General features: G+C 34.4%; 2 protein-coding genes across 3 annotated transcripts in view; one reads left to right on the top strand and one right to left on the bottom strand.

Annotated features, from left to right (window-relative positions):
• LOC108722003 (uncharacterized) overlaps positions 1-1,905 on the bottom strand; it is a 36,890-nt gene extending 34,985 nt beyond the window's left edge. Inside the window, exon 1 of one of the 2 annotated variants that reach the window (XM_018446884.1) lies at positions 1,489-1,905. In XM_018446884.1, coding sequence (XP_018302386.1) covers positions 1,489-1,563 — 75 coding nt within the window. In that variant the 5' untranslated portion in view covers positions 1,564-1,905. The remainder of the gene's footprint in view (positions 1-1,488) is intronic. The other variant, XM_018446883.1, reaches the window with a different exon arrangement.
• A 10,451-nt stretch (positions 1,906-12,356) lies between these two features.
• Positions 12,357-16,758, top strand: part of Syn (synapsin) — a 43,472-nt gene continuing 39,070 nt past the window's right edge. Inside the window, exons 1-5 of the mRNA XM_018446930.1 lie at positions 12,357-12,416; positions 14,398-14,725; positions 15,254-15,507; positions 15,878-16,013; positions 16,456-16,560. Of these exons, the coding sequence (XP_018302432.1) occupies positions 14,456-14,725; positions 15,254-15,507; positions 15,878-16,013; positions 16,456-16,560 (765 nt within the window). The 5' untranslated portion in view covers positions 12,357-12,416; positions 14,398-14,455. The remainder of the gene's footprint in view (positions 12,417-14,397; positions 14,726-15,253; positions 15,508-15,877; positions 16,014-16,455; positions 16,561-16,758) is intronic.

Raw genomic sequence — 16,758 nt, forward strand, 5'->3', positions numbered from 1 at the left:
TATCGTAATGTCTACCTATGGTTTATGAATAATATATGCAACTACATGAAAAATATAAATTGATTTTGCATATTCATTGCTGATATATCGCGGTTGCATATAATTTGAGTCAGCATGGCTCAGCGTTGTAGAACGCCATTTTTTGTTTGATGATTTATATATTTATGATTTTCTTTCTACGTTGCATCAAACATTATTCACATTAATAAAGCGAGCAAACAAGAAAGAAACAAATAACGAGACAGAACGAGCTTATCACACACACACACACACACACACACACACACACACACACACACACACACACACACACACACACACACACACACACACACACAAATCATAAAATGATTTTTAAAATTTTTCTCAAGATATTTAATCATTCAATACTTTGCCATAATATCAACCTTCCTTCGTTTATGTATTATATCCAAGTGGTCTTTATCTTCGTTGGACTAATTAATATGTATGTGCTGAGAGTATGCTTATCTTTTATTTATTAAACTTGCATTTATCGTTTACACTTGATAATTATATTCATCGCTCTTTAATTTTATATTAATATTACGTTATAAGATAAAAAATTCAATAACCTAAGAAAGTAAAGTGGCATTTTTCTTTCAAGTAGAAAAATATAAAGACTATCTCGAGGGTTTACTGTATTTTCTTTTATTTGTAGACGTTTTGTATGATTTGCAATCAATGTTTTTAAATTAATTTTTATTGAAATTAATTTTAATGAAAAAGAGAAATTTCAATTGAAATGAAAGATAAAAATGTATCATAACATATACACATATTATATAATATGAATTAAATTTTACGAAAATTTTAAAAAACATCAGTTTTAAATTAATAAAAAAGGAAGGACGAAAAAGAGAGAGAGAAAATTACGAAAAAACCTGCATGGGAACACTTTAAAATACTTCAGCTTCAGGAATCCGGATGTTTGAAGACAGTAATCATTTCAACAGATCAAACTTCGTTGTCAAGTTATAATACGTGACCTGAGCACTGAACTGTTCACGCAATTGAGATGTTATCGAAAAAAAAATACTATGTTATGATTTTTTATAACTTAAAAATTAAGGCAAATGTCGAGATAACATAAATTATTATTATTACATGTGAAAAATGCAAAAGAGAAATTCTCTATCTTGTAACTTTAGTGCTTATTTTCTACAACATTACATGGTCTTAAAATCATTTTTAATGAAGTACAACATTCTTATATATGAAAAAAAATATATTATATTTATATATTTATATAATATTTATAATTATATTTCTCTTGTAAAAAAATTCTATGATTCCAAAATCTGTTCGCCGAGTTCGCTTTTCTCTGAAACGAGTTACTCAATACAACTAGGTTTCCCGCGGAATTGTTTGACAGCACATCCGCATACAAACGCGCGGTTTCCGGCGCGTTCGGTGGCGCGTTTGAAACGGTAGAATTCTCGTCTTGGGATAACAGTTCCTGGTACTTACCTGGCCAACATTGAGCGCCAGGAGCCAACAGCACACCGCCGCCGTCGGCAGCAACCTCCTCATCGCGACGGTCATTTTGCAGGATGACCCGCGTCCGCGCGTACTGACTGAGTTGCAGAGCGTGTCGCACTCGCCGAAGGACCCGCCGAAGGCCAGTCTCTCACGTCACATTTTCCTCGTTCTCCGAGAAGAGTCTCATCGTATCCGCCGAGGTACCGTGATGCGATAGTCAGGCGCGCTCGCGAGGTGACCACGAGGCGTGCCACACGAGGCCGTTCTCCTTTCGCACGCACGCCCTTGCTGACGCGTTGGTATCGCGAAACGAAATGGTCTCGGAAATCGACTAAGAAAGTCAGTACGACCGCGACGAGGAAGATCGCTGGCGGGTGTTAGACTGGCGCAATAATGACTGCGCTCACCGAGCTACTCCGAGGGACGCTCAGATGTTCGGCTTGCTGGTGGGGATGGAAGTGGCCGTAGTGGCCATTCCCTCTTCATCCGACTCGTTGTATACGCGATGCGGGCATTCATGTCTCCGGATTCGGTATAGCTGCTGTATGGTTGCTGGTACCGTCGTGAGAGGACGGTAGGGAGCAACCAAGTGGTTGGCAATCGCGATTTCTGATGTATCAGCAAGGCTTGGATACAAGTTAGGCTGAGCGTTAGTTTGACGACAGTAATGCCATCAAAAAGTAAACCAACATTTTTAGATAATTATCTGACAGTTGTCAAGATAGTTAAGTAACACCGTGGAAATAATAAAAAAAAGATGATTTCTGATAATAACACCTAATCACTCAAATGGAGTTATCCAAAAATTCATACTGCTTTGCGTTTGATAATTTTTGCAGTACTTACGATTTTAAATATTCGTAAATCTAATCGCTAAATTGCACATCATTGAAAATTGTCAAATAATAAAATAATAACTAAAATAACGTAATAATAGAAGAAGAAGAAATTGTATTTTTTGGCTTACCTGCCAACAAGGAATTTGGTTTAATTTTACTCAACCACACATATTCTACCATACCTTATAATTATTGGCTAACTAGAATCCATCCTCAATTTATTACTTTTATCTAAACCTATACCTGCAAATGCTTCTTAACTACATATTATAACCTTAATTTTTAATTCTATTTCTGATTACTATTGTACAACTTTCATGCAAAAATACTAGTCTTTTTTTTTATATCTTCTTGGCTTCGTAATTCTCCTAGTAATACATTTTTCACAATTATTTTGCACCTATATTGTTATTCCTTACCCTAATGAATATGGACGTCCAAAGGAGTGGGAAGTCAAGGGGGGCTTCCCCCCTTGGTCGAGAGACGCGTGTTGAATAAAAGCGCGTTTTAAAGTGATTATTGATTAGATAATAAAGTGATAGACAAATTTGAGCAGGACGAGAGGAAATTAGGTTGTTTTTTGAGGAAAATAAAAAAAATGTAAAATTAATAAGGATTAAAAAAGTGCTAAAAAATACAAATGATAAAAAAAATTTTTTAAGGGATAACACCTATGTAATCGGCTGTAAATAAGGTTTACGTTTGGGAATTTTTTTTTGTTTAATAAATCGTGCTATTAAAAAATGAGTTTTATAACTTTATTAAGCACATAAAAAAGTACAAAAAATAATTTTTTCAGAATTTTATTTATCAAAATCGCGGATCTGCAGCAGCGTGATGGAGACAGTCGAAATAGTATGGTGTTCCGCGGCTAGCAGCACAAGTAATTTTTGGTTTAGAACAAAAAAACAAATATTTTTATTTTCTTTACTCAAATATCTACAGAAATAAGTAGCCGTTTTTGAAAATATTAATTTTTGACAAAATGGTGGAAGTACAAACAAAAAGTTCCATTTTCGTCAAAGAATAGTCAAATAAAATCAGCTGTAACTCAAAAAATTTGTAACTTATCAAAAAAATTCTACGTATTTCTTTAGAAAATGTGATTTGTTAAATACTGTCAAAATTTGAAGTAAATAGGTTAAAAATTGTTTGAGTTCTACTGCTAGCCAACTTAAAAAATACTATTTTGAGAAAAACGCGTTTAAAGTTTTGAATGTGAATACTTTTAAGTTAACAATTGAATTTTTAGGAGCCTATAACTTTCGAAAAAAATTATGTATCGCAATAAAACCACTTGCACTTCATTTGCACTTCATTTTTGAAACCCTAAAATGTATTTTAAAAGGAAAAAAATTGATTTTTTGAAAATTTTACATAGGTGTTACCCCTTTTAATACAAAAATACCAAAAAAAATAAAAAATAAAAACCCCAAAAACGATATATCTTCCTCGACATACACCTATCTTGTCGTGTTGAGGAAGCTTTTAACTAAAAGATGTATACATTAGAAATGAATAAGTGACGAAAAAAAAGGTCATCGATACTGCAAGGATTATAGGGTCACTAAGGAAGGTCTCCCTCTTAGAAAAAATCCTTCGGACGCCCATGCTAATGAATTAAGAATATAACATTAAATTAATAAATATAATCGTTTCTTATATCTGAAGAACTTTCAAAACGATACTAACGATTATTTAATTAATTATTTAATTTATCGGTAGAGAGATAAGAATTTTAATTAATCTTGATCTAACTACTCTCTATTCGTATTTTCGTACATATTACCTTCGTCTCCTCAGATCCTGTTCCAAGGATACTTACATATTGAACTAGCTAAATATAAATCAGACAAATTTAGGGTAATAAAATTCAAATACTTATCTAAAATGCTTTAAAAGTGTCAGAAGTAGTGAAAAAACAAAATAACATATAACAGCGTTGATGTACTGGCAACAACTACTGAAACCGGTTCGAAGAGACTCAAAAATAATAATGAACGACCTGTACAGGCCGACCTAGACTGGTTCGACCTATCGTGATTAAAGGAGACATGCGGATCTTTGAAAGTGCGCCTATCAGTTTCGAAGATAATACTCGACGTTTTTTTTTTTTTAAAGAATCTATCTGTAAAATACTGTGTTATTTTGGGACAGGCTTGGATGCATTCGATTTATTATTCGCGGTTTTGTATGTATCGCTTTTATAGGTTTTCTTTAGGTTATCGTTAAAGCCATGATTAAGATGTCATAATACAGACAAAGACTTCATATAACAGACAATAGAAGCGGCTTGTAATCATTCGCGAGTAATGTATGATATATCTTGATCTGCAATGACAGATATTGTATCTAAGACCTGAAATTGAAGCGACATTTATAGGTATATGCAGACATCAATAGCTGCGAATGAGAAACGTCGATTATAATTATTGTTTTTCTCTGATTTCAAAAAGGATCGTACGTATAATAAACGTAATAACATTTAGTAAACGTATATAATATGTATATAATAATAGTTCTTTTAGTTCATAGAAAACTAATAATATATTATTTTATCTTTGAACTTTATAACATTGATTGTTTTATACTTAATTAACAATAAGACATTAATTAGTATTAACTTATTTTATATCATGACAATAACTTTATCAATTGTATATCGTAACATATTTTTTATTTGTAAAGACAATTAAAAAAATATTGTATAGTTTATTAATAATTTTAATAATAATTCTGTGTACTTTTTATTTTTTTCGTATTTTAATGTTTTATACATAATATTAATTTTAATTAATCTTAATATCTTGTTAGTATTGTATTGGATCTTTGATTGTAGAAGAAGTTACTTAATATATACTGATTTAAAGAAATAAAGTACATTTATTACAACAATATTTCATGTCCGCAATATTTCTTATCGAATTATTGGCAACAAGACAAGAAGTTTGACAGTTTTCTTATTGCTCTTTCATCTACATGGTCTTTCATCTCCGTGAATTCGTCGAGACTGTCGAGAAGTTCGAGGAGGAATTCTTCGTCGCGTATTGATTGAAGTTTCTTTGAAACGAACGGAGCCTCGGTTATGCTTCTTTAAATGCAAATAAAGGGAACGCGTTATATAGGACCTCCTTGCTTTATCAGTAGAAATCTCATAAAACATTTATAAAAATTTTATATTTTTCATGACATCACCTTGACATTCTTCAATGCCAAATATAGTCTCTTATTGATGATCTGACAAAGATATGAACACAGTTATATACATTGTATGTAAAATAATATCGACGTTATCTTATAATAATAGTACAATTTAATAAATATTCAGTTTGCTCGAACTGAAACTGTAGAAATTGTATAAATTCATAAGAAATATTATTAGGCACGAAGTGCCGTCTTGACATTTTTCACTCATGTGTGTTTAATAAATAGTAAAATATTGCTATATGTTGCACAAGGTGTCTAATGATATTTGCAAGCATCTCTCGATTACTTATTTTTACTCGTTTAAAATAAACCGTATTATAATATAAATTAATAATATGACTCAATAAGAATAAATCAATAAATAAAAGGAAGGGTTACGAGCCAATTAAAAATAAAAGAACATTTAATATCTATACAACAACAAACGTTTCAACCCCGATCGGGTCATTCTCAATGTTAAGACAAATTAAAAAAAATTTTTTTACAATATTTTTTACAATATAACATAAATTGTCGGTTCTCGCATCAAAATTACAAGTCAAAATTTAAAAAATTGTAGATACATATCAGAAGTCCTGTATTTTATTTGTCTTAAATTTGTGTGGTCCATGTAGTAGTTAAAATCGCTTAATGTGATTGATATACTAGTAATACTTTCATTCTCCTCCTGAAATGTTTATCTGTAAAGGTTTAACTAAACCGTATTATCTTTTATTTAGTAGCCTTTTTTTTAATAATATAAAATACAAGTTTAGCTATTCTTCAACGTCGACTTTTTCAATAAGAAACTTTTCAATAAGAACTCCGACAGATACATCAATATTGCAAAGAGTTTATTGTTGCTGATGGGTTTTGCTTCGAGCTTTATATAACGTCGCCTCGATAGAATCTCACAAGGGACATCACACTTCGCGTTCTTAATAACGTCCGGGGTTGTATTCAATCTCGATAAACATTCGCCCACATTCTCCGGGAGTTTGATTTTCACCCCTTTGAAAAAGAAAAATCGTTCATCATCGATTCGATCGTTTCGCAAGTTTCCAAATATAATCATAATATTTCCGCCATGAAAATCGCCCTCTCGTTTTTCAGAGGGTGGCTTAATGGCGCGAATGTCGTATTTGTCGGGAGGGTTGCGAGAGCACGTAAAGCAAGTTTCATCTCCAGTCGGCAAGTAGGCGGACCGTGTTTGACATGCACCGAACAATCTCGTGCAAATACCAACAGGCAGGCGAGGGCTGCTTCCTTTTTTTATTTTCCCCTACCTATGCCATTCTTCTCGCGCTGAGGCCGGCGATGAGTTGCGCGAGGGAGCTCCACGGGGACGTAAGGGGTTGGTAGGTGATAAGGGATGCGCAGGCGCCGGCGTATCGACCAGGATAGCCCTCCGGGCGACACCCTCGCGATTCTCCGCCGAGCTTCACTGCTTCATCGGCAAACTAGTGGGTAGTACACGCACGCGACACAGGTAAGTGGTTGTAGTTTAAGAGTCGCATGTTAGGTGAGATTTTCAATTCCGTACCTCGTAAGGTGGTCGATCCAGCTGAGAAATGGCGATTCCACCTGAAATCGCGATTTCTTCGGAACACGCCTTCTCGTAAAAGCATTTTGCCGGTTCTAGCTCCGTAGAGTACGCAAGGTGACAGGCTGGTGGCGCGCACCACCTTCACGTGACGGTTGTCTTCGCCGAGCGGGGTAGTTTCGATTCCTCTCTCGGGGTAGTTTCAACGTCGCTCTCGATAGTCGCTCGATAAGGCTGTCGATGAGACGCGCAGATAACGTCGTTGGAACAACGTAGGAATAGCGTCGCGGGCTTTATAACAATAACGAATCAGCGCAATCGAGTGCTCCAGCAAATTGCTTTATCTAGCAAAAGCTCGAATTAACGTCTTTGCGTAGCGAGAGATCACCAAGGTAAGATTATCGCTGTTCGTATTGACGGCGAGGACAAGCGACGTGTGGGCGGTCGTTGATAAATGAGATCGTTATCTACTTGAATGGTGTATGTATTTTGATACGCGAAGTGCAGTTTTCGGATTTACGTCCATTGCGCAAGATTCCGGTGTCTCGGTTGGATGGGGTACAATCGATGTTCAGTCATAAATAGTCGGGATAGTCGGAGAAACGAGGAACGAATGCGATAATTTTAGCAGGGGTGACACATTGAGTTTCGGGAGACGAAAAAGTAATGGCGAATGCGTGCGTTTTACAAAGCGGCATCTTTATTGATTTTTTTGTTGTTGAACGAATTTTAATTTACATTCAAGTTCTCTTTGGTGAACCTCTTCCTATCCTTCTTTTCGTCGTGACGTTAATAAAAGAGGTATTTTCTTGGGAAGTTTTAGTCATGGTCGCTGAGATAGATCTTACGATCAGCATAAACGAGAATATTCTTTTGTGCGATAGCCGCTTCTTTCTTTTTATATACTTAAATATATTCTTTTACGAGGATTTTAACTATTTCTTATTGGAGTATATTCTAGTATTAATAAATGGGAATTTATCGTTGCAATAAAAGCGGTTAAAAGTAACGATCTTTAACATCGTAGGTTCCGATCATGAATCACGATATAGAAATTAAACCCAGAAGTGTTTTTACAAGCTAGAATTTTCCATCTTTTGAATCGAATGAGGTTGATCAGCTTAATGTATATTAATGAATTCGGTCGTTAATCTTGTATGCACAATAATCTGTCTTTATGTAAATGTCAATATATTATCATATTACATCAATTACGATACATAATAAATGCGATCTAAAAACGTTAATTAAAAAAAAACCTGATTCTCTCTCTCATCTATTTTTCGATAAGAGTTTATCGATTAGTCTTGAAAAGTACTGTAATAAAAATTCGATATCTATAGTGGTTGCGTTCTTCAGCTTTAAGACATTATACACGGATTAGCGGATTTTTCTATTACGCAATTTCTTGTAACATTTTATTTTGTCTCAATCTGAGCAAAATATGTGATAGATATATCGGAAGATAACATGTAGGAATTTCATTAAGATTCCAATGTGAGTCAGATGCGGAGATTAAAACAAACAGGACGCAGCAATCTTTTAAACGAGATCTAATCTTCATAATTGCGTGAGTTCAAACATCACTAGTAGCACAATATTCATAATCCGTTACATTTGGAATTACGAAAATACGTAATATACAATTTATATCAGCGACGCACAGAGCAACATTTGAGCTAACTTTAACACGAATATTTCGAGATATTCGATCATCATTAACGTCAATTCGTGATTCGGCATTTATCCCTATTAATGCTTATATTCAGCGCGCTGTGGTAAATTTTCTATTAATATGTTCTTCTAATTTAACATAGATCATGCTTCTATATTTTATAATTGAATCAAGAGTTTAGTATTTGATTATTCTCGCTCAATAAGTCTCCCGTTAAATTTCGAAGGTTTTGTCTGTGCACAGAACCTTGGTAAGCCGGGTGTATCGATCCTTACACCATCTGTCATTTAATGGTGGTTAAATGTATCGGAATGGGATTGGAATATAATTATTTGTACAGTCGGTGTCGCTGCGATCTGTATTAGCACCTGTAAAATTATATACACAGTGACCTACTTGCTAACAATGAATGATCCTTCAAAACATTACAGGGGATTATTATTTATGTTCTATGAAACATGAACGAATAATCATTCTTGCTTTCAATCAATAATAACATTAAGATCAACATTTTATTTTTCTTCTTATTTCTTTCGACCTCTGTTAAAAGAAGTTATATTATATTTTATGGTCATACTTCTTTTTACATTTATCAATTATTTTTCCGTATAGTCTAGAATAACAATTGAATATCTCAATCTCTGAAGCTATACTTTATTTTATAATTAAAAACGTTGTCATAATCCTAATTCAGACTTTTAACTATACAGAACTTTGTATCAGGTAACTTATCATCTATTAACACACATACCAGGCTATTGTTGTGACTTTTTTGATCGTATGTAACATAGTCATTATAGGAATTCGATGCATGCAGCGGTATTGTGCGTGTAAAATGCTTGATGAGCTGTATCCACAGGCGTAACTCATCAACACGTAATGGCTCTATAACTCGTTTACCACTTCGCGGTCTAATAGGTAGGTGCTATTCGCGGCGCGAGGATAATTCTATGCAATGTCTTACGCTAACCCGCGAAACTTGCGAAATGCTATCACATGGAAATTGGTACAAGTGGAGATTAACTTATTTCTCATTGATTCATTTGATTCACCTCTCTATAATTTTACTTAAATTATACGTTCACACGATTTGAATTTCCTGAAGCAACAAACGCGAAGGCGAAGCAGTTTAAAATCACTATAGGATGATAAAATACGAAGATTTGAATTAAGACTTTAAAGAATGGCCTCGGAATGAAATATGGAATGCCTACGACCCAGATATCTATTCACCTGCAAGCTCTATGATAAATTTAGAATTTTCTCTTCGCAAGATCTTGATGCAAACTCATCACTCATCGTATATTCTTAAATATTTTGATTCCTTTTTCCTTTAAATCCCAATTTAGTTAGATTTAATTTTAAAATGCTAAACATACTCTTATATTATAGTGTTTAAATTAATAAATTTAAAAAAATTTTGATGTTATATAATAGAATGACTCTTACGAAATATTTTACGATGTACAAAAAACAATCATTTTACTCTCAGTTTAATGAACAGTGAAACATGAAACTAAGAGTAAAATAAGTGGGAACATTCTGCAAGCTGTTTGTTTGATTATCAAACCGAATCGGGAAGTTTCTCTTCTCGACTAACACTTCAAGAAAGTTGAATGTTGGAGATACACGCGAACTTCGCTAGTTCTGCGAATCGTGCACGTTCTCCCTATATCGGAGAAGTAATACGGAAGAAACAAATATTAACGGTCGGAATGTATCATTGCTTCCTCGACGCTTCTTTTCTCGCGATGAGTATAGAATTATCCCGCGAGAACTCTTCAAGAAGAGGTACGCTCTACCCGGTGATACGATCGACGAAGCAAGCCATAGAAGTAGCATTTCCGTGCCACGCGTATGTTCCAAGAATACGTAAATGCCGGTGTACTCGCGCGATGCCGTGAAGCATTTCAGAAATTTCAAGCAAAATTGCGCCTCGACTATCGATTTTCATGAGCCTTATATTACGAGTCATTGGTCACACCGGTTACATCCCTAACTCTTCCCTCTTAATACATAATACGTAATTTCGAAGTGCTTTTTATACCTCGATTTAACAGCAGCAATTTTTTATCGTAAAACTTTTAGAGAAAATTTAAAAAAGAATTTTTTAAATTAAAATAAGATTGAAAGAGTTGTTTTATCTATTCCGTGAATTTTCAGGGTAGACAAAGACTAATGTGTTTTTTTTTTTTTTAAGAATAAATCATTATGTTTCTTGTTAAATATATTTTTAGTGCTTCAAATACGCTTTAAACAGTATTATAAAGAAATATGTTTAAAACATATTTCTTTATAATATTGTTTATTAAAAACATCAATTAAGCATATTTTAAACTGTTTAAACATGTTCAAAATATGTTTTTTACCAACCCTGTGAATTTTACTCGAAATTTCACTGAATTTCTTTCATATTTTCGCGAATATGTCTGGCCTTAGGCATTCATAAAAAAAATTAATCTCGTTATGTCTTTTTATATCATAAATCGTTAATATCATAATAATGTGCACAGCATTCACAAAGCATAACATAGAGAAAGTAATAGAATGATGAGTGAGTTTTATATAATCCTAGTTTATTATTTCTGATACACGAGAGAATCCAATTACGAAAAGATATCTTGTACAATAAAAGTATATCATTTATAGCAGAAATAGGTCACTTTATTTAAGTCACTCGAATCAAACAGAAATTTCTCAGCGTTGTAAAGAATCCAAGTATCATATCACATTCAAGTATATATATATATATATATGTATATTGTGGAATTGAATTATATTAAAAAGTATAATAAGTCGAATCTTCGGATTTAAAAAAGTAATTAATTTGTTTTGAATAATCCGAAAATATTATAGAATAGAAACAAAATTTAATAAATTTTGATTGTGTTATTAAATTATAAAATATATACCTTAATAAATAAAAATTCTATATATGTGTGTTTATTTTTTCAAATATAGAAAAGACAAAATAAAAGATAAAAAATTAATAATAACCAGTATAAATAATATTGTTATTAAATAAAAAATACCGCATTCTAATTTATTCAATGGATCCAAATAATACAACTATCTGTTTATACAACTATTTATACAATTAGTTTTATTTACGTGAATAAAAATCAGGAGACACAATAGTGTCTCGGCGCCAAGATAAGCGTAGCGTCTATAATTACGAGTATAATTGATTCAATTACTCGGCATTTAAATCCTATTCTCTTTTCTGTTTGCAGATTTCAACTTGGATTGTTTATTTTCTCCTTCCTCACCTCCTCTTATTTCATCCTTTCCTTTCGGATTACCTTACGTTGAAATTTATCCCGCGACGCATCAAGCAAAGAAAACCGGTCCCATCGATCTGGGATCTAGCGACACGATCCATCGACCCACAACGAACGACCTATTTCGCGCGTTGCGACGACGTCGCATCATCAGCAGTGCAAGGATCATCACCACGACAAAGAACTGAAACGGGTTATCTTCTAGATCGCTAACGGTCCGAGCAACGAAACCGGGAGCCGTTTCGTCGCAGCAACGAGCTCGGTGTAACCATCAAGATTACCGGCCGCGGCGGTTGCGCCAAGTACTGTGGTACAGCTCCATCACCCGGCAACATTTCATTCTCCAGTTTTCGTCAGTCCTTTACCTCAAATGTCAACTACCTGAAACGGAGGTGAGTCGTTGGTACATCAGATCTGTAGGACTGACATTTCATCCTCCGCTTATTAATTTCGTGGATTTAACTCATGATGCTGTGCATGTTTATATAAGTATGCCCGAAAGATTAAAGTTATCTTCTGTATATTTTCTGTAATTTTATTGACGCAAGCATATTGAAAAATGTCAGTCCGAATCTTGAATCTGCATGAAACGAAATGCGATGCATTTTTTATATTTTGCATTGTATTGCGTCCGTCGATCTTCCGGATTGATTTTATGAAATATTTCTAGAAATGAGATCGGTAATGAACTTGAGACGATACATATCTCTCAATACTGATCAGAAAATGTTTTTTGCGGATGAAAATAAGCAATTTGCGTTACTTAATCTTATTTCTTTGTTTCATTACTGCGTATAAATGTAAAGCAATAACTTATAATTGCGAATAGCGCTCTATACTCTCATTATATTGCGCGCTTTAATGCACTTTTAACGTAATTACCGGTCGTCTGTTATCGGACGAGGTCCAGAGATTCCTATAATTAAAATCCGACATGGAAACATTTCGACCAAAACGTCGCTTTACCTGCTGCTGAGAGTGAATACGTTGTTGAAAGGTATATAGTTGATAAAAACTTGTGTATCACATTGCCGAGCTAAATCCTGTTTTTATGAGTTACCTCTTATATGAAGTCAATTTACGCATACTGGCGTGTGCACGATAATGATCGGTCTTTAAAACAATGTACGCGATACCTCAATATTCTGCGCGCTCTCAGCGGCTCCCATAGTGCGCCCGTGAAGAGAAAATAGATTCCTCTGTCTAATTAGCCGGACACGAGTGCTTACCTGAATCGGCCATTAAGCAAGCAACAACATGTCAAACTTTCAGTGTTGAAAATTAGGATTACTGAACTCGACTCGAAGGTTCCCACACTGGTGTGCGAAATCATTTATGCGAGGATTTTCGTTAAACCCATTTGGACAAATATGAAAATATACTTTTAATGAAATATCTTTATATTTTCTTTATTATATTATTAATCTTTATATTTTTTTTATCTATAAATATATAAAGCAATGTTGATATAATAGGAAGCTCAAAAAAGATTTTTCTTTACTTTTTTTATATTTACAGTATCGAAACTTCGATCTTATAAAATTAATTCTTAAAAATATACTGTTAATCGATTGGAAAGGGGGACTTTTAAATATCAAAAGAGTTCATATCGAGATGTTTGGGAACCTCCGCTTGAAAGTGCGCCCTGAAGTTATTGACGGGGAATCCAAATACAGTATCTTCATGTTCTTATTAATAATTCCAAGTCTTTCGTGTTCGACAAATATGGATATGTGCATGCGGCTCGTTAAAAATACCGCTTCCAGCATTGCCCCAAATGCAGCAGCCTGCGGACGCACGTCATGATATCAGACCATCGCGCTAACGTTGCTTTACCCACGGCAACGTTAGTATAACGCTACCTTTCCTCTTTCATCAGCGATATCGCGTCTTTCATCTCTTGCTTTTATTTATGACGTAAATCTCGCTGTTACTTATGAGTAACCACATTTACACGTAATGTAAATCGATGATGTAAATGTGCAACAACGTGGTTTCGTGCGGATGTCCCAGGTATTGTTCGCGTTTAGGTTGCTCATTTTATTCGACGCGCAACAAATCATTTGAGCAAAAAGGAGATTGCCGCCTAATGGATGAAAAAAAAAGAAACAAATATGCTACTTTGAACTGAACGACGCCGTGACCGTCTACTTCGCAACCGAAATAGACATAAAGATCCGCAGCACGCATGCAGCGCCGGCCGATTAGCGACCGCCCAGTCTCATTGCCGACGTCATCTCCATGCTCGTCATCCCATCAGCACCGAATGGCTGTGATCGATGTGCATTTAACGCAGTCAGACACGACAGCGTCAGTGCGCGGCCTGCCGACCGATTGTCACTGTCACGACGACCACCATAGCTTGTCTTCCAGGTTCTCGTCAGGGGACCTAAGCTCAGAGCTCGACGATGAGCCCAACACGGATCCTGGGATGGCCACCGTGGGCCGGCAGGACTCGTCTCAGCCGTATCAAGCGGTGCCGGACCGACCCCTGCAATCCCAACCAGGCCCGATACCGTTGCCGACCCAGCCGCCGATCCCGGGTGTTCCACCCCAGGGACCGCCGCAGCCCATCGGCGGCGATCTCAGTCTCAACCTGAGACCTGGCTCGCGGACCACTAGCGCACCATCCTCGCCGGCGAAGACACGGGAGAGTTTGCTCCAACGGGTACAGAGCTTAACCGGTGCCGCCCGCGACCAGGCAAGTTAATTTCATTTCCATTTTCCTTATTTAAATTTATCTGACAATTTCTGTCTAACAGAATCAGATTTAATTCAATGAGAAGTAACTTCGTCGCTCAACCATTATTGAAACGAATAAAAGACATTAATAATAATTAATAATAATTAATTAAATAATAGGAATAATCCTATTTTCAGTCAAAGCAAATATGAATATTAATATTATTAAGCACAATGCGTTTCAAAAACAGGATCCTCTCTATCATTTGATTTATTCTTATCGATCTAATTTCTATTCATAATTATTTAATAATTAATTAGTTATTATAATAATCCTGATTAAATAAGTAGTATTCTAAAATCTTTCTCAAAATATCTCTTTCAATATCTCTCTATTAGTTCTATTTTTCAAAACTTTTAAATCTGTTTCTCTCAAAAGCATTTTTCAGTCATTCATAGAGAAGTTAATTATAATCAATCTTCCGTTTGGTCGGATATGTTGCAAGCCGAGAATGTCACAGTATGTGACAGTTAAAATGATGCGTAGGGTGCTTCTATTTTGGGAGCGGCGGTATCTGGCGCGACCAGAGGCTCGTCATACAGCAAGGACCGATGCTTCACTTTGCTGGTGATCGATGATCAGAATACCGACTGGAGCAAATACTTCCGGGGACGCAGACTGCATGGCGATTATGAAATTCGCGTGGAGCAGGCGGAATTTCGAGAACTGTCCCTGACGGCAAGCGAGGCGGGCACCGTAGTGTCCATGGCTGTCTATCGTAACGGGACCAAAGTTATTCGGTAAGATGAAATTTGAGCATGAATTTTTTGAGAATAGTTTCTGCATCCCAATCATTTTATCGATTCTCTGCTTTAAACTAAAATGCATAATTTAAATAGTTTAACATAACTTTTATAATTTAATATTACTTTAACAGTTTAATATTACTCTACATTTTTCCTAGACTTCAATACGAAATTAAATATCCAGAAATAAATTAAAATAATAATTAAAAAATTTTTTTAATTAATATTGTACATAATGTATTATAAACTTTTAAATAGAATGTTAAATATAACGATGTAATGAGACAGAAGTAAACTTATTATTTAAAATGTTAAACCAATATCAAGCGACGAATATGTAGCATCTATCATTATTTGTTATCAGATCGTTCAAACCTGATTTCGTATTGATACGTCAAAATCTACGAGATGCTGGAGAAGATTACAAGAATCTTCTTCTTGGTCTGATGTATGGCGGTGTACCTAGCGTTAATAATCTCACAGCAATTTACAACTTTCAGGTAATATATTATTACGGTAGAATTATCGTCTTTATAAATTTTCTAATTATTATTTACAATATATTTACATAATAAAGAAAATAAAGCTTATTAAAAATATCATGATCTCAGTCGTCTACAAATAAGTAAAAATCTTTAACAAATATATGTTAATATATTTACATATGTATATATAATTAATATGTATATCGAAACATTATTTTATTTTTATTAATAGTAAACATTTTCAAAATTTAATCTGTATTAAAAATATAAAAATTAAACAGGATGATGATAAAAATTTTAATGTACATGTTGTATGCATAAATATATATGTTGTGTGAGGCTCTTCACATGTCCTGTATCGATTTTGTGTTATATACATATATATATATATATATCTTTCTTACATGCACATTATAAGTGAACCTTTCAGTAATTGCTATCATATTCTATGAAATAGGACAAACCTTGGGTATTTGCTCACCTGCTGGGACTACAGCGTCGTTTAGGTAAAGACAACTTCCCCCTGATTGAACAGAGTTATTATCCCAATCATCGCGAAATGGTAAGTAAAGTCAATTAACATATTTAAAACTTTCATTTTTTCGTATTAAAAAAAAATAGAGATTCCCAAAACTTTATTAGAATGATATGTGGCGTATTATAATGAGGACATGTTTATAAGAACAACTGTTTTCATTTATTTTTATTCTACATGTCACATAACACTTACAAAAGTACCACATTTAAGAGCTAGACTAAA

The sequence above is a fragment of the Mycetomoellerius zeteki genome, unplaced genomic scaffold (assembly GCF_001594055.1).
Source record: "Mycetomoellerius zeteki isolate Tzet28-1 unplaced genomic scaffold, Tzet1.0 scaffold19, whole genome shotgun sequence".
In the NCBI taxonomy this organism is placed as follows: domain Eukaryota; kingdom Metazoa; phylum Arthropoda; class Insecta; order Hymenoptera; family Formicidae; genus Mycetomoellerius; species Mycetomoellerius zeteki.